At 55.6% G+C, this 17,878-nt stretch overlaps 1 protein-coding gene and 1 long non-coding RNA gene across 4 annotated transcripts; one reads left to right on the top strand and one right to left on the bottom strand.

The window, feature by feature from the left end:
• The first annotated feature begins 719 nt into the window (after positions 1 to 719).
• LOC133229192 (uncharacterized) lies at positions 720 to 6,238 on the top strand. 2 transcript variants are annotated; one of them, XR_009730505.1, is made up of 4 exons: positions 720 to 1,885; positions 2,757 to 2,914; positions 5,252 to 5,449; positions 6,153 to 6,238. It is a non-coding gene; the product is annotated as an uncharacterized LOC133229192 (long non-coding RNA). The 2 variants fall into 2 exon arrangements; XR_009730504.1 differs by lacking the exon at positions 720 to 1,885 and having other exon boundaries at positions 2,472 to 2,914.
• Positions 6,239 to 6,264: 26 nt separating this feature from the next.
• SNAP29 (synaptosome associated protein 29) lies at positions 6,265 to 17,840 on the bottom strand. Of its 2 annotated transcripts, XM_061385611.1 has the most exons (6): positions 17,421 to 17,840; positions 12,809 to 13,005; positions 11,453 to 11,538; positions 10,113 to 10,211; positions 8,857 to 9,059; positions 6,265 to 7,646 (listed from the first exon to the last, which is right to left on the bottom strand). In XM_061385611.1, exons 1-5 carry the CDS (start codon positions 17,655 to 17,657, stop codon positions 8,902 to 8,904), a joined length of 777 nt encoding a protein of 258 aa, XP_061241595.1. In that variant the 5' UTR covers positions 17,658 to 17,840; the 3' UTR covers positions 6,265 to 7,646; positions 8,857 to 8,901. The 2 variants fall into 2 exon arrangements, with proteins under 2 accessions (XP_061241595.1, XP_061241594.1); XM_061385610.1 differs by having other exon boundaries at positions 6,265 to 9,059.
• Between the last annotated feature and the right edge of the window lie 38 nt (positions 17,841 to 17,878).

Here is a 17,878-nt window from a genome sequence, read left to right as displayed (position 1 = left end):
GGGAATACTGTCTGGACTGGATAATGGTGAAACAAGCATGGTCTTTTTTTTTTCAGCTGCAGCCTGGGGCATGTGGGATTTGAATTCCCTGACCAGGGATGGAAGCATGGAGTCTTAACTGCTGGACTGCCAGGGAAGTCCCAAGAATGGCCTTGTTGATAATTGTTGAAGCTGGAGATGTGAAGTGTTTGTATGTGTGTGGCGGGGGGAGCTATTAATTATATTATTCTACTTTTGTGTATGTTTGGATTTCTTTACAATAAAAATAATTAAGTAATTTCTTATTTTTCCTTAGCACAGCTGAAACAAGCTTAATTTTTTTCCCCCAGAAAACAGCCTAGATACTAAGAGGTAATGAAATGGAAAACAACGGACAAACGACAAGAAGCTTTAAAAGGGGCCGCCACGTAAGGTCTGTGGTTCTGCTTTGGCTTGCTCTTCCCCAGGTTTCCAGATAGCAGTGTACTTACTCTCCTCTTCTAAGATAATTACAGCTTAGACTCAAAGCATTGACAAGGCTTTTCGAGCAACTTGCCAGGGTTCCTGTCCCTGAGGCTGCCTCTGTACTGAGGACTCACCGCCAACTCTTTTTTGGCCTCGCCAGGCAGCATGCAGGGTCTTAGTTCCCTGACCGAGAGTCACACCTGCACCCCCTGCACTGGAAGCACAGAGTCTTAGCCGCTGGACCACCAGTGAAGTCCCCCACCAGAGAATTTTCTTTAATTTTTTTTTTCCAGAGAATTTTTTTTTTAATTATTTGTTTTACTTTTCTGTACGGAGTCTTCGTGGCTGCACGGTTTTCTACAGTTGTGGCAAGCAGGGCTCCTCTCTAGTTGTGGCGTGCAGGCTTCTCCACGGTGCCTCCTGTTGCAGGGAAGGGCTCCAGAGTGCAGGGCACAATGGTCGTGCCGCTCGGGCCCAGCCGCTCCATGGCTTGTGGGATCTTACCAGATCAGGGATCAAACCCATGTCTCCTTCACTGATAGGCAGATTCTTTACCCACTGAGTCACCAGGGAAGCCCCACCCCACCCCACTGACTTCTGATTCTCCCGTCTGGTCCAGCCCTGCAAGTGATGGCTACAGCCAGACGGTCTTCCCAGGTTGCTGTCTTACTGAGGACCCGGAAGAGCAGTGCCTGTCCCTTCTCCCTGCCCTAGATTCTTTGCTGGCAGAGATACTAAGGTAGAAGGGGCCTGACTGTGTAGGAGACGCAGCAGGTGTGCTCACCGCGCCGACTTGATCAGGCCGCTGGTCCTCAGGCGTGGCCTCCACGAGCACTGCTTGGCCACTGCCTGGGTTAGACTCGTCCTTGGAGACCCTCCTCTCCCTCTCACCCTGCAGTTCTCCACCACTACTCCCCCATGCTTCACATATATTTCCAAATTTTTCTCCCTAAAACAAAAGAGGAGCTTATTGGTTGTCTTCTTTTTCCCCTTCCTGTTAGTTTGCTACTTCAATACTAACAAAAGAATGTCCACGTCCCCATTATAATTTCCCATGACACACTATTTAAAATATCAACGTGCTAATCTCTTCTTTCCCAGGGGGACATCTCTGCACGAGGCTTGGCTGCTGTATTTGGAAGCTCTGTGGACCCCTCTAGAAAACACTGGCCAACTTCACTTCAGTGTCTTAAAGTCTGGTCATACTTCCCCCTGGCATTTTCTAACCTGGTTTTAATTGCCCTGCCACCTCTTTCATAAAATATCCATTTTCTTGGACTTCCCTGGCGGTCCAGTGGCTAAGACTCTTTGCTCCCAATGCAGGGGGCCCAGGATCGATCCCTGGTCAGGGAACTAAGATTCCATGGACCGCAACTAAGGGTTCGCATACCAGACTGCAGATCCCGTGTGCTGCCAACTTAGACTCGACACAGCCACGTAGGTAAATAAATTATTTTTTTAGAAGTCCACTTTTTTGTCACTTGAGCTGAAAGGCAGCTTGTCTTGTTTCTCCTGATTTCAGAGCATTCTGGAGTGCCTTTAGTGAAATTCCCTGCTGCTGCTAAGTCACTTCAGTCATGTCTGACTCTGTGTGACCCCATAGACCCATAGCCCACCAGGCTCCTCTGTCCCTGGGATTCTCCAGGCAAGAACACTGGAGTGGGTTGCCATTTCCTTCTCCAATGCATGAAGGTGAAAAGTGAAAGTGAAGTCGCTCAGTCGTGTCTGACTCTTAGCGACCCCATGGACTGCAGCCCACCAGGCTCCTCCATCCATGGGATTGTCCAGGCAAGAGTGCTGGAGTGGGGTGCCATTGCCTTCTCCAGTGAAGTTCCCTAGAGGCACACTGATTCCCTCTCGTTCCTTCTTGGTCAGTGCTGTGCAACCCTTTAGACCGGGCGTCCCCAAATTTTCCTCTAAAGTTCCAGATAGTAAATATTTAAGGCTTTGCAGGACAAAGAGGAAAATCAAGAAATATGTAATCTTGCTCCAGCCTCCTGCTCTTCCTCCCTGGCTCCAGTAGAAAATCGTGGAAAATGGGAGCATCTTAACACCTCAGGGGATCTGCACCCCCTGTTTTTATCAATCTGGAACATTCTCTCACCTAATGAGAAAATTTTTCTGCGATATTTTAAAAGGAAGTTCAAAATATCATAATAGTTGAGTATAACTGTTTCATCATCCAAGTATACTAGTGAGAATAATGGAATTCATTTGGGATCGGTGTCCCCCAACATTGAAATGTCGACCTGCCAGTGCCGAGCGAGATGTAATTAGGCTCTGTTTCGTCTTTGACAATGTCTCAAACCCAGATGGTGCTGCCGACCTGCACGATTTCAACGGCGCATATTTACTGTGGGATGAAAGCGAAAGAGTGAGTCGCTCAGTCTGCTCCAGCTCAGCGAGACCCCGTGGACTGCAGCCCATCAGGCTCCTCTGGCCATGGGGTTCTCCAGGCCAGAACACTGGAGTGAGTACCCATTCCCTTCTCCGGGGAATCTTCCTGACCCAGGGATTGAACCCAGGTCTCCTGCGCTGCAGGCAGATCCTTTGCCGTGTGGAGGCACCGGGGAAGCCAGACTGTGGGACGGTGTGTGTAGAATCCTCCGAGATTCTTCTCTGAAAATTTGCCTTTTAGCTTGTTATGAATACACTGCAGATTAATCATCTTCAACTGAAGTTTGGATGGGAACTCCTGAATTGCCCAATTAGATTTTGAAATATGGAAGTTTCCATTGCGCTTGGCATCAAGGTCTGAAAAATTCTGCTGGAACTGTAGTTACAGCTCAGAAAATACATCTGATGCAAATCTGTGTGGGAATGAGATCTTGCTTCTTGTTCTAACTGGACAGCACAGGAAGTGTATAAAGCAGCTTAACATTCCTTTTGATGCGAAACAGTATTAGTTCTTGTCAGAATGCCTTTGCCGAAGTATACATCCCACACACAAGCACTGCTGGCCCTGTCATTTCATTCTATTTTACCAGCCGAGCTACACAACTTATAGGGCTCTTCGTTCCCTGACCGGGGACCGGACCCAGGCCCTCGGCAGGGCAAGGGCCAGGAGGCCTCAGGGAACATCATTTTAATGTCACTGCTAGACAGAAAATTGCAGTCCTGAGTTCCCCTTTCCTCACACAAAATGAAAACCTCAAAAGCCAGTCGGAAAGCACCAACACTTCCTCCTCAGGACCCTCTGTACACATTTCAGGTTCCTCCACATCATAATAGCAGTTCCCCATGGGGTCGCAGAGAGCTGGACATGAGTGACTTAGCACTCACACGGACATCATGCTTCTGAAAATGAAGACTTTAAAACAATGTAATGCATTTTTGGCTGTACTGGGTCTTTGTAGCTGTGCAGGCTTTTTCTCTAGCTGCAGTGCTCGGGCTTCTCATTGAGGTGGCTTCTCTTGAGAAGCCAGAAAATGGCTTGGTGGTGGTTGCTCTAGGGCCCATGGGCCCATTTGGCTCAGGGCCTCTAGGGCACGGGCTCAGTATTTGTGGTGCTTAGCTGCTCCATGACTTGTGGGATCTTCTCATATCAGGGATCGAACCCGTCTCCTGCATTGGTTGCTGCTGCTGCTGTTAAGTCGCTTCAGTCATGTCCAACTCTGTGCGACCCCATAGACAGTAGCCCACCAAGCTCCCCTGTTCCTGGGATTCTCCAGGCAAGAACACTGGAGTGGGCTGCCATTTCCTTCTCCAGTGCATTAAAGTGAAAAGTGAAAGTGAAGTCGCTCAGTCGTGTCCGACTCTTAGTGACCCCATGGACTGCAGCCCACCAGGCTCCTCCGTCCATGGGATTTCCCAGGCAAGAGTACTGGAGTGGGGTGCCATTGCCTTCTCCGCCTGCATTGGCAGGAGGACTCTTTACCACTGAGCCACCGGGGAAGGTGGAAGACTGTTTTTGTTTAAACTCAGGAATCACCCAAGATCCTCTCCACTCTTAGAGCAAAATCCATTAACTGCAGTGATGATTCAGCTTGGGGTCCAGCCCTCCTGAGATCAGGCAATCGGATCCGCCCATTCCTGCAGCACTAGAGTGACTCAGTGATCTTAGGAGAGTTTACTCACCACGGACTCACAGTATAACCATCTTTCCTAGGCCAGCTTTCTGCCTCGAGGATTAGAAACCCTGATTCAAAATAGTGGAAGCAGTAAGGGTACCTGTCATTCCCCAAGACAGGAGGTCTGTAGTCAGGCAGCTCAAGAGCCAGGATGGGGACTTCGCTGGTGGTCCACTGGCTAAGACTCCTGCTCCTGATGCAGAGGGCCCAGGTTCGATCCCTGGTCTGGGAACTAGATCTCACATGCCGCAACTAAGACCCGGTGTCAGGGTGTCCAGACACTGGGTTTGCTTCTTTGATTTTCTTGGCTGAGATACCTTCAGCTTTTGACTTCATCCTATGGCTGACGGCTACCTGGCCACAGCAACCCTAGTCACGGGGTCAAAGGTGAACACACACAGCCCTGCCTGGCAGTGCTCAGTCTAGAGGACAACAAAGCTTCTGAAACAGAAGCTTCTGATTTTAACCTGGTTTCTCCAGTAGCCTTCCTGCCTGCAGGGAGAGCATGGGCTTTCAGCGGTGGGAGGATTTTCCTCCCCCTGCCCGAGTTTGACCAAGGTATTGTTGTTCAGTTGCTCAGTCACTTCCTACTGTGTGTGACCCCAGGACTGCAGGATGCCAGGAATCCCCTTCCTTCACTGTCTTCTAGAGTTCGTTCAGATTCATGTCCATTGAGTCGGTGATGCCTTCCAACCAGCTCACCCTCTGCTGCCTTCTCCTGCCTTCAATCTTTTCAGCATCGGGGTCTTTTCCAATGAGTCGGCTCTTCACACCAGATGGCCAGAGTATTGGATGGATACTATGGGTTGATTTCCTTCAGGATTGATGGGTTCCATCTCCCTGCTGTCCAAGGGACTCTCTTGTCCAATACCACAGTTCAAAAGCTGGACCATAAAGAAGACTGAGTGCTGAACAACTGATGCTTTCAAACCGAGGTATAGTTGACGTATAACCTCGTTTCCGGTATACAGCATGTTTGCTACGCTATGCTACGCTAAGTCACTCAGTCGTGTCCGACTCTGTGCGACCCCATAGACGTCAGCCCACCAGGCTCCCCCGTCCCTGGGATTCTCCAGGCAAGAACACTGGAGTGGGTTGCCATTTCCTTCTCCAATGCATGAAAGTGAAAAGAGAAAGTGAAGTCGCTCAGTTGTGTCTGACTCCCAGCGACCCCATGGACTGCGGCCCATCAGGCTCCTCCGTCCATGGGATTTTCCAGGCAAGAGTCCTGGAGTGGGTGCCACTGCCTTCTCCGACAGCACGTTTAGATATATGCATATATTGTAAAATAATCACCATGATAAATCTGGTTAACATCCATCACTTCATCCAGTTTCGTTTTTTATTTACTTATTTGGCTGCACCTGGTCTTCGCTGCAGCAGGTGAGATCTTTATTTGCGGCATGTGGGATCTCTGACGAGGGATCATTTGATCCCAGGACCCCTCCATTGGGAGCAGAGTCTTAGCTACCAGACCACTAGGGAAGTTCCTCGATTTTTTTCTTTTTTCTAATCCCTTCTCTCAATTTATCCCCCTCTCCACCCTCCATTTCTTTCTTCTGATGAAAACTTTTAAGATTACACTCTCAGCAACTTTTCTTTTTCCCTTTATGTTTGGCCACATGGTATGGATCTTAGCTCCCCGACAGGGATGGAACCTGCGTCCCCTGCACCGGAAGGCAGATTCTTAACCACTGGACCACCAGGAAACCCCCCCCCCGACCCCGTCCCCACCACAGGAGGCAGAGTGTGATTAAAAACATCACATTTTATTTCAAGGACTATGGTCATTTGTTGCATTGAAGGCATGACGCGCGGGAGCTGCTCTGCCACTGACTGTGGGCAGGAGTCCCGCTCGGGTGCGCTTTGAATGCCTCGCTCGTCATTTGTATTCATCAGAGCGGGAAACGCGTAACAGCACCGGTAACGTCAATGATTCCGCAAAGGCTCACGGAGGCGAACTTTAAGACTTCCACTAAGCTAGTGTCGTGCACGCTTAGAATCGTTATTCACAGAGAAGTTAGAGAGCGCGAGGTGAAGACACACTTCCCTCGTGGTGTCCACGCTAAGTGGGGTCTCCTAGGCCACAGGACACAGAAAAGAGCCCAGAGGCCACTACAGCCCACCCGGGGTCAGAACACTGCCCCGGGAGGGACTCTTGCCTCTAAGTCCGGAGCACATGTGACGTGGAGCCAGCCTCGAGTCAGGAAAGCTGCTCTTGGGAAGGCACGGCGTGTTTCCAGATGGACCGTGGAAATCCAGGTCTGTCTTTCGGACCCCTCGTGGCCAGGCGGTGGTCCCGGCCCAGCCAGAGGCAGGCTCTTCTCCTTAGTCACCGTGTGTCCCGACACGTGCGGATTCTGGAGGCCCCTCAGGTCGGTCCTCCTTTGCACTCCAGGAGTGTGAGCGGCTCTGCCGGCTGGTGGAGCAGCAGCCACTGGCCCTCAGTGGGTGTGGGAGCAGCTGCCTGCCAGACACAAGGCTCAGGCCTTAGAATAAGGGATTCGAACGAGAACAGAACCAAACACATGGGCCGTGTGTGTGTGTGCGCGTGTGGGGTGTGTGTGTGTGGTGGGGGGGACATTTCCAGAAGAGTGAGGCCAACCTCCCCTCCACAGCTTGGGGTGAGAGGCGGGGGCGTGGGAGAGCAGCCTCACAAAGGTGCCGCGTTGCCTCGAGTCCGTACAGTCAGGAACCCCGTGATGCGAGAGGCAGGCAGTGGCCTCTGCGTGTTTACTGAGCCATCGCAGAAGCTTGGGTCCAGGTGCGCTGACTCGCCTCCAAGGGCCCACACCTGAGCGCGATGAGCAGGAAGTTACCCCGATACCCGCGGGGGAAGGCGTCGGGGAGGAAGACCCAGGGCTGGTGCCGGGTGCTGCAGTCACGCTTCCGAGCAGCCTTTTTGCTGGAGGTGCCCTGAACGGGTTCAGTGTGGGCTAAGCAGACATTTAACATTTTTCCTTTTTCCAGTTACCAGGAGAAAGACCACGACGGGCTGGAGGTTAGCAGACGTGGATCGGGTCGCCTTCCACCGCGCGTCCTGGACATTCCCAGCGGTGCAGTGACAGGGGTCAGCCTCACGAGGCGGCTGCAGCATGACAGAAAGCTGTGTCTGCCCGCAGAGGTGGTCACCTGCAGAAGTGGTCAGTGTTTTTAGGAAGGTCGGGCATCAGGGGTGGAACTTTTATACTGGAACTGCTGCGTAAGTGCTGAGGCCACACTGCGGCCTGGCAGACCTCCAGGTCTGTCTTTGTGCTTTAAGGGGCTTTGAAATTAGCCTGCGACTGAGCCTAAGCGGTGATGTCGCCGTGTCGGGCCAGGTGACGGCACAGTGATTTTAAAGCTTCTGACCTGCACTGTCTCATCAAAATCAGTCCCTTCCACTGTCTTCAAAACATTTTAAACAATTTGTGTTTAAAAAGACCTTCTGCCTTCAATTATTTTGTTGGAGGTACCAACACAAAATCATTTAAGTTCAGAAATCAATTTTAATTAGTGCTTTAAAATGATTCTTCTTCTTCTTCTTTAAGAAAATGAGAAGTGAGAGCACGCTGGGGCGGTTAGAGTGACCTCTGGGCTTTTAAAAAGCCAAACGCTTCCAGGCACGGTCTGTCACGTGCGGATCCCAGTCCCAAAACTGGGGACAGACAACCAAACGACGAGCCAAGGTGTGTGGCCGGCAGCCAAGGAGAGAGGGTGGGCATCCTGGACGGGCCGGGGACCCCAGGCGCCAGGTGAGCACTGCTGCGTGGGGGCCCGGTCCGGGTGACCCGAGGGCAGAGCACCTCCCTGGGGAGCTCCCGTGTGCGCCCCGGGGCCCGGCCGGCCACGCAGCCTGGGGCCAGGGTCGCACCTGCTCCTGAGCCTGCTCCCAGGCTCGCCTGCCCCCTGTGTGTTTCCAGGCATCACAGTGAGCGGGGCGGGTCTGAAGCCCCTCCTCCTCCTGAAATCAAATGCCTACTGAGTTTGGGGGCTGGGAGGAGAGGAGGTGGTGTCTGTCCATGCAACAGTGAGGACGCCCACCCCCTCCACCCCAAACCTGCCGCTGGCCTCTCCTGGGGCTCAGAGGGCCACGATGGGCTCATGGTGGGGAGCGCTGCAAACTGGGGTCTCGCGGCCCTTGGCGCTCTGCTGTGGGCGGCCTGGGGGACACACAGCACATGGAGACACTGGCCGGCCTGCCCGCTGCCCGGCCCATAGCTCTGCGGTCAGGGTCCTGAGGGGAGGGGGGCCCCACATCCTTTAAACAAAATCTCGCGAGACCCACTGTTACAACATCTGCAAACACATGTTAAATCACATTTTGAAGTAGTAAGTGAAGTTTGTCAGTTTAAAAGAAGACCTTTGAAATCTCTTCGCCGCGGTGGGCAGGAAGTCCGCCTCCGCCTCAGAGCTGCCGCACCTTCCTCTCGGTGCTGGTGATGCTGACGTCTAGCTTGTCCACCTTGCTCGTGAGGCGGTCAAGGATGTCGTCCTGCTCGTCAATCTCCGTCTGTATTCCCAGCGCAATGTCCTTCAGCCGGCCCAGGCCCACGGACAGCTCATCTGCAGGACAGGAGGGTATGCGTGGGCTTGAGCCAAGTCAGGGCGTTGGGACCTGCACCCCAGATGCCCCCTGTGGTCACCAGCCCCTCCTCCTGGGAGATGGTCAGGTTCCAGGGCAACAGTTACAGGTTCCAAGACACACAGCTGCAGTGAAGAAGCAATAAGTGGTCGATGGAAAAGCCCCTCCTCCCGACCCCCACTGTCTGTACACGGACATGGCATTTCTTCTAGAAATTCACACAGGCCCACACAACTTCCAGCTGCCTTTAAACCTGACGCTGGGTCAAGCACAGATGCAGAGCTGCAGACAGGAGGTCCGCCGTGGGGAGGCACATCTGAGACGTACCTCAGGCTTCACTCCTCTTTGTAATAGACTTTTCCTTTCTGTCACACAAAGTGAAGAAAAGCAATCTCAATTTGTCTTTAAGAGGAAAGGCCTCCATAAGGTCACAGTCGGCCTCAAGTACACAAAGGGCTTTGTCAGCAGAGGGACAGAGACACTGGCTGTGAGCGGGGAGGGGCCACGAGGGCCCCGGGGTCCCCAGACATCGCTGTGCCGACCGCGGAGCGGAGTCCTGACCCAACTGGCTCCTTCGTTGGGTTTTGTGACTGTGTGTGTGTGTGTGTGCATGTGTGCGCGGGTGTGTGCGTTTGTGTGCCTACAGGAGTACAAGTGTTTGCCCGCATACAGGAGTGGGGGACACGCCCAGAGCTGCTCTCCGCTCTTTTACCAGGTAAGAGCAGGGGAACAGAAGTGGGGTGCTCCGTAAGCCTTGTCACTAAGTTAGAGACAGAGGGGCGACTGAAGAAGGCTGGCATGGGGCCGGGTGGGGGGGGTGGCTGGCAGAGCCCAGGCCGCACGGTGTGCCCCCAGACCCTGTCCCTGCTGCCGTCACCACCCAGACGAGAGGTGAGGATGGAGGCAGGCGGGCAGACCCTGGAGGGGGTGAGGGGCTGGGAGCTGTGCAGGCGTGGGGTGGGGTGGGGTGGGGTGGGGGCAGGCCCCAGGGCCCGGGGTGGGTGAGCGTGGAGGCAGCGGCACCCTGGGCTCACCGAGGTTGCTGTCGATCCTCTGGTGACAGGCGCGAAGGTGCGGGTTCCGCGGGTAAGCCTCAGAGCTCACAGCTGAACCGGCCCCTCCAGGGATGGAGTCTGAGTTGACAAAGAGGCATGGGAGGACAGTTAATGGACAGCCCTGAAGAGTCGCCTCATAAAACTCAACCTGGACAACCGGTGGGAGGCCTAAGGCGGTGAGGTCCCAGGCCACTGAGACAGACAGGTGGGGGTGTGGAAGGTGGGGGAAGGCGATGCTTCCTCGGGGCAGCCCTTCCGAGATCACAGACCCCCAGGTAACGGTGGTCTGGCCAGACCCTGGCCCTCGAGCTCAGCAAATAGCTTTAGTACAGGTAACGATGTACAGTGGAGGGCCACCGTGCAAACCCGTGCAGGCTACAGGAGGAGAAACGGTAATAACACACGTCTGACCCCAGGAAGCCTTCTCTAAACCTGTTTCCCAGCACACGCAGAAAAGCCCTGGCCCTCAGGTTCCGTCTCCTGCAACCAGCTCTCACTAGACTCGGGGTCTCTTTGCTCAGGGGCAGTGTTCACCCGCTTCCTCCAAGGCTCTCACCTCCTAGACGTCCTCTGGTCCCTTCTCTGCCAGACCCTGCAGGTTGGTTATGTCTGACATGCCTGGCTCTCTGGGGTGCATAGAAGCCCCTAGGAGGCCTGTTCCTCTTGAGACAAGGGACGTTTCTGGGCCCGTCATTTGATATTAATGGGGCAATCTGACACAAAACACCTTCCGTCCTGTACTGCTCGTCCAGTGGCTGGGCCTCATGGGCTGCGTTAGCCGCCCCAACAAACTCCCACAAGCCATCCTTGGTTCTGGATGGTGGATGTCCAAGCCAGGCCCCCCTGGGCTCAGACCCAGGTATCGGCGGGGCAGGGCTCCTGCAGCCTCTTGAAGGGAGGCGACTCCTAGCCCCATCCAGCCCCAGGAAGCCAGTCCTGAGAGCCGCCACTCTCTCCTCTGCCCCCTTCCCATGAGCAGACAGCCTCTATGATTTCACTGGGTCCAGTCGGAAAACCAGGACAACTCCCCCCCTCAAAGAGGCCAGCCACTTGGCGACCACACTGTCCCCTTTGCCACGTGGCCCAGAATATTCCAGGGGCCTAGAGATTAGGCCAAGGGCATCCTGGGGGTCACAGCCTACTCAGCAAAGGCGCTTCCCTGCCGGAAAAGCTGGGAGCTACTCGGGCCAGGCTCCCACTTCCTTATCCCTCCCTCCATGGGGGAAGGGGCCCAACTCCGCAGTGATGCCCACTCCCAGCTCCCCGAGAGAACCACTGGGCCCTGCTGCCCCACCCCAGCCCAAGGAGTCCCCGAAAACCTGAGTCCTGGAGCTTCCTGAGGTTCGGGTGGCTGGCCTGGTACTGTGCCTCCTGCTCTTTACTGGAGTTGATGGCGTCTTTCAATCTGTGGATAAAAGTTAAGAGAAAAAGAAAACTTTCAGAGGAAAGGAGAACCACCTGTGGTGGTGGAGGCAGTTTTCCCAGCAGCGGCCGTGGGAGAAAGGCAAATGCCTCCTCTGACCAAGCCACAGACGAACGGTCTGATTGTTGGTGTCTAGTCGCTCAGCTGTGTCCGACTCTTTGCGACCCTGTGGACTGCAGCCTGCCAGGTTCCTCTGTCCATGGGATTCTCCCGCCAAGAATGCTGGAGTGGGCTGCCATTTGCTCCTCCAGAGGATCTTCCCAACTCGGGGACCGAACCTGCGTCTCTGGCATCACCTGCACTGGCAGGCAGATTACCTACCACTGAGCCACGAGGGTGGCCTGGGTGTCCTGATGGCAACTAAGAAGACAGAGTAAGCGCAGCAGCCTAAATGCTCTGGGTCAGTAGGCAGGGTGCGGGTTTTCCGTACCATGGCGAGACTGTTCTTACGATAAGAGCCAATGATCTGACGCAGGAGGGACGGAGCACCGGTTTTAGCAGAAACGCAGTTCTTCTGTGTTTGAGCTCTGACACTTATACGTCTGCCAACCCCACACACAATTATATCACATCTCTGGCCAACGCCTGAAGCAGATAATCTGTGATTTTAAGGTGATAATCAACAGGCAACTTGGATCAGGCATGGGAAAATTTGACGTGAAGGCTTTTTAAAGCAACAATTCTGGGAAGCGAGTCACCTCAGCACTGGTTAGAGTGACCATTCTCTTTCAAACCATGGGGAGCAGCAGTTTGCTGCTGCTGCTGCTGCTAAGTCACTTTAGTCGTGTCCGACTCTGTGCGACCCCATAGACAGCAGCCCACCAGGCTCCCCCGTCCCTGGGATTCTCCAGGCAAGAACACTGGAGTGGGTTGCCATTTCCTTCTCCAATGCAGGAAAGTGAAAAGTGAAAGGGAAGTCGCTCAGTTGTGCCTGACTCTTAGCGACCCCGTGGACTGCAGCCCATCAGGCTCCTCCGTCCATGGGATTTGCCAGGCAAGAGTACTGGAGCAGGAGTTTACAGGGACCCAATTCACGCACAGTAGGCAGACTGGACGGCGGTCGTGTCTGCACTCTCAGGAGTAGCGCAGAACACTTGTTTCAAGGTGTCTCAGGACAAACGCCTCCCGGTGAGTGATTTTCAGGGTCCCCGGGGCCGTTAAAGGCACGAGAAGTGGTCTCAACGCCTGTCAGTTGAACCTGCACCAAACCCCCTTCTGTTGCTTCTCACCAGCCGGCCGGGCACCTGCTCACCTGCCACTGGGCTGGGGGGTGAGTGTGCCATTCTGCGCAGACGGGGTCTCGGCAGGTTTGGACCTGAAGTAATTGACGAGCCCCCCGAACACACTCTTGATGGAGTTGATGTGCTTCTGGCTGGTCTTCAGGTCCTGCTCCATCTTGTCCACCATCTTCTCTGTGCGCTCCAAGGCCCCGCGCTGGCGCACGAGCTCCTGGGGAGGAAAAGAAGGCCTGGCGTTGCACCTCCTGCAACTCCCATCACCTGTAGAGGCAGGCCCTCCCTAAACCCTCAGCCAGCATACCAGGGAACACACAGACTCAGGGCTCTGTCCCAGCAGAAGCAGGGGTCAGGTGGCCGAGAACCAGCGGGGCAAAGGCAGCACACTGCTGCCCCCTGCTGTGTGCAGGGTGCTGGGGCTGATGGGGGGGGCAGCGGGTGGCTAGCTCAGCAGGCCTGGCTGTCTACACCGCGTGTTCCCCAGGAAGGCCTTGTCTGGCCCTGTGCCCTGGGCCACCCTGAAGAGTGACTTGACCTCCCTGAGTCCTCAGGCCAGCCCGACAGTTTGTGCAGGCAACGTGGTTACGGTGGGGCCTTGAGCCACACGGTGCAACCTCTGGAGAGGCTAGGTGGGCAGCTGAGCCGTGGGGAGGATGCACGTTGCCCCGAGGAAGTGCTGGCCGGGCTCAGCTCCTCGGGGAGAGCACCAGGGGAGCCTGTGCTGGCTCTCCGGGACTCTGCCCACCAGCCTGTCCCCTGTGTGATGCTGACCCGCACCCTTCCACTGTAACAAACCACAGCGGCAAGGATAACACCTCCACGGGTTCTGTGAGTCCTTCCAGGGGAACGTTAAACCTGAGAGTGGTCTTCAGGACCCCCAACGTGGCCTCTGGAGAGCAGACAGCCCCTCGGCTTCCCCAGTGCATCACCTGCCCAGCAAAGCAAGGTCCCCCTGGACGCCATGGTGGCCACAAGTGGACATTCCAGGGAAGAGGAGCAGACATGGCCAGCTGCTACAGTGCTGGTGTGTGATGTATGACCTGCCGGGACAATGACGACCTGGCCGCACAAGGGGCCTCCTACGGCTAGGGAGCCAGCAAGCTTGACCCCGGAACTTTTCTTTCTTTCAGCCGCAGCATGCTGCACACGGGATCTTATTTCCCTCACCAAGGATCAAGCCCGTGCCCCCTGCAGTGGAAGTGAGGAGTCTTAACCACTGGACTGCCAGGGAAGTCCCTTCCAAATCCTAAAACTTTTCAACTAGACCATCAATAGTGTATTTAAAAAAAAAAAGTCAAGAGAGTAATAAATCCAGAAGAGACCTACTTCCTCCAGAGCCACACAGCTCAGGTCATCCTTTTTCCTGCATCTCTCCTCCCCTGGCCGGGTCACCTGCTCACCTGCCAGCTATTTGGGAAGTACCTATTACATGGAAGGCCACTGTGCCGGCAAAGTGTGGGAGCAGAATCTGAGCAAGACACAGCTCCTCCTCCACAGTCAGAAACCAGCTGGGAATCACCCTGAGCAGCTGTCTGCCACTCTCCATCAGCTTCTGCTTTAGGACAGGCCTGTGCGAAGAACTCTGGCCGCATCACAACCAGCCCAGGCTGCCTTGGAGGGGAGCCTCTGCTTAGGATCGCCCTCGCCTGGAGAGCAGGAGGGTCTGCCCAGAGGATGAGGGAGTCCTTTAAGTCATGGAGCCCCCAGGACAGATGGCCGAGATGGCCTCTGTTCCCAGACTGGAGAGGTGTCCTCCTGGGCCCACCTCTCCGAGTCGAGCTTTGGTGACTGTGGAGTGTGGAGAGACACCGTCGGGGAGGGGCCCACAGGAGGCTGCGTGCAGGTGTGCTGGCTGGGCCGGGATGCTCTCAGCGGCCCAGCTCCGATGCTACCATGCTGGCCACCCAGGCCCTGGTCCAAAGCTTGTTGATGGACTCCCTGAAATGAGACCCCGGGCCCCACAATCGTCAGTGGCCAGAACAGGGCAGGCAGTCTCCCTGGCCAGGGTGGTGAAAGGGGTCACAGAGACTGTCTACACGGGACACAAACAGGCAAAGGCCCGGCATCAAGGGACTGGCTGCAGAGGCAGATGTCATCCACCAGGGGGACCACGACGCAGCCCAGAGAACAGAGCGCTCGGAAACTCCCTGGCGATTCGGCCGTTAGCACCCCGTCCGTGCTTCGCTGCCGGGTCTGGGTTTCTCACACAGCGGCAGGGTGGGAAAAGCAGAACGTCTCATGTTGCTAGGAAAATGCCCTCCACCCTGCTAAGCAATGAGCCATCTAGAACATACAGAATACTTCTGCTCAAGTTAAAATTAAAAAAAAAAAAGGAAAACGATGGTAAGTGTATCTTCACACACAGACTCCCTCCACAGGGACAGAGAAGGGACAGAAGTGGCTAGGGGCGGGGGAGCTGGGGTGGGAGGAGCCTGCACAGCCTTCCGCGTGTCCTCTGCTCTGAAGGCTGTGACTGCATTATTGTCACAGAAACTAAAACTCAGGAAAAGAGAAGAGACAACTCATGCCCGTGAAGAAGAGAGTCGGGTGGCCCACACGCCTCTGTGGTTTTGGACTGTGCTCCTCAGGCCGGCCCACCTTGCCTCGGTCCTCTGGGGTCAGGACCCGCAGCGATCGCCTGCCACTGCAGGTTTCTCACGAGAAGGGCAGCTCTCCCTTGGGAGAGGCGACCTGAGTGACTTTCCCGCTGCTGCCACACTGGGCCTGAATTACGACCTTCCCGACCTAAAAAAGTCAAGTCCCAACCCTTTAAAAATTGTGTTCTGTTGTGACATGTCTCAGTGCTGGGTACGTGCTGGGTTCCCATCTGAGTCGGGAGGTTAGTGGGTCAGGTGACTTAGATCTGCTGGGACAGAGCTCACCTCACCCCCCAGGAAAATAAAAGAGTGATGAGAGAGATTGAGAACACTTGGAGAGCATGGGGTGGGGTGGGGGGCGCGGGGGTGCTGACCATTCCTGCTTCCGAGAGCAGATGACTGAGGACTGATTCAGCCCTGGGCAGGGTCAGCGTGTGATAACAGGTGACAGAGCCTGTCACCCACCCAGGCGCCATCCTGCGGCGCCTCTTGGGCAACGCCTGGCTTGGCCAGGTCAAGCCTCACGGCCTGCGGAGCTGCGCTCTCGTTCTCATGGTCCCCATCGTTGGAGAGAAGGACCCTGGGGGCAGCACTGGGGCTTGTCCCCACAGTCTGTGTTTCTGGCGCTCCTGACCTTCCCTCTGACTGTGCCAGGTCCCAAGCCCCTCCTCCGGGCCCTTCCTGGAAGCTCCCCAGGCAGCACTTCCTGTTCAGGAGCCGTGGCTGCAGGGCCTGGCCGGGTGCAGCTTGGCTCCTCTCTTCCTGGGGAACGTCCCTCCTCCTCCTCCTCCTCCTCCTCCTCCTCCTCCTCCTCCTCCTCCTATCTACACCTTAGCCATAGAAACCAGACTGCAAGGTCTCCTCTGCTTCAGGTATTCTTCTTCTTGTCCCTCTGGCTTCCTACTTCACCTGTTCTCAGTTGTCACAGATGCCTTTTTAAACAGTTCTCTGTTGACATCCTTGGGCCTGGGCCCTTTAACCAAGTGACCCTTCCACTTGGGCCCTAAGACCCCAGGGAATCCTCCCAGATGTAAGTCAACACCTTCTATTTAGATTCCAACATAGAAATCCAGCAGACCCTAGATAAATTCCTTTAGTGAGGCTAAAGGCAGGCAGGATGGGCCAATGAAGGATACGGCGACAGGAAGTGGCAGTGGGAGAATGCTAGGATGGACCTCAAAATCCTCAGAGACTGCAAGTGACCAGCTTGAGGGAAGTGTGCCAAAAGAGAAAATGATGAAGAAACGTGATGAGGAAGACAATGAACTACAAATGCTTAAGGCTAATTATTTCTTAGCTGACATAGCAATAATTTTATTACATTCTTAACATTTAAAAATAAAGCCCAATCTCAGTGTTTCATTAGTGGGCTGGGGTGAGAACTGTGGTGGCTAAGAAACAACAGCTCTTACCCAAGGTCCTAACACCTTTGAAACCACCTATGGATGCGGAGGAGGAGGACCGGTGAGCTGGTGCGGCAGAGTCACAGACCGCACCCGTACGGCTAGGACATGTTGGCTGGGACGGGCAAGGAAACCTAAGGGCCTGGAAACTCGACCCGACTGGGACTCTGGGGCACTCAGCAGCGTCCAGGCAGACAAGGCCCCTCTGCTCCCCTTTCGGAGCACTCAGTACCAGAAAGAACCCAAAGGCCCATCTCCTCGGATGCTTGACACCACAGGCACAGGCGGAAGGGCTGAAGCCCCCGGGCCCCGGCTTCTGCCCAAGAAACGTGTAAAAGGAACAGATCCTCCACGTCCCTAACCCGGGCTCTGCTGTCCAGAGTCTCTACTTACCCGAGCCGGACAGAGTGGACAGGCCTCTCGACGACAAGTAGAAAAAAACACCACCACTCCGGCGGACTGAACTCCGGAGATCGCCGGGAGCAACTGCCCCTTCGGGCGTGAAGACGGCGTTTCTTACGGTCGCTGACCGACAGTTACCGACCGTCCAGTCCCCAAGACCTCACGACCCGTCCTGGCTGGTCGGGCGAGCCCCGCCCCCGCCCGGATCCCGGCGACCGCGCACTCACCTCGGCGGAGACGACTCCGATCCTCTCGGACTCGTACATGAGCGACAGGGACCTGCCGGTGCTGGCGGCCGTGGCCTCCGCCCGGCGCAGCACCTCCTGCCGCAGGGCCTGCTGCCGGTCGGCGGGCGCGCCGGGCCCGTCCGCGAGGTCGCGGCTGTCCGACCACGGCGCCGGCCGGGCGTCCTCGTCCTCCGCGTCCTCGTCGAACGGGTTGTAGCTCCGGGGGTAGGCTGACATGGCGCCGGCGCTCGGCCCGGGACGGGCGGGAGGAGTCTGGTGCGGTCGAGGCGAGGTGAGTGCTCGGGTCGCGGGGACGAAGCTGCCGCCGCCGCCGCCGCCGCCGCCGCCGCGCCGAAGGCCTGAAGCAGCGCCCGTCAGCCAGCCTCAGGCGCCGCGCGAGCTGCTTCCGCCTGCGGCGCGCGGAGGCCCCGCCCCCGGAACCGACCATCGTGCCCCGC

Source organism: Bos javanicus, chromosome 17 (assembly GCF_032452875.1).
Source record: "Bos javanicus breed banteng chromosome 17, ARS-OSU_banteng_1.0, whole genome shotgun sequence".
In the NCBI taxonomy this organism is placed as follows: Eukaryota; Metazoa; Chordata; class Mammalia; order Artiodactyla; family Bovidae; genus Bos; species Bos javanicus.
This window is presented reverse-complemented; position numbering and strand designations above follow the sequence as displayed.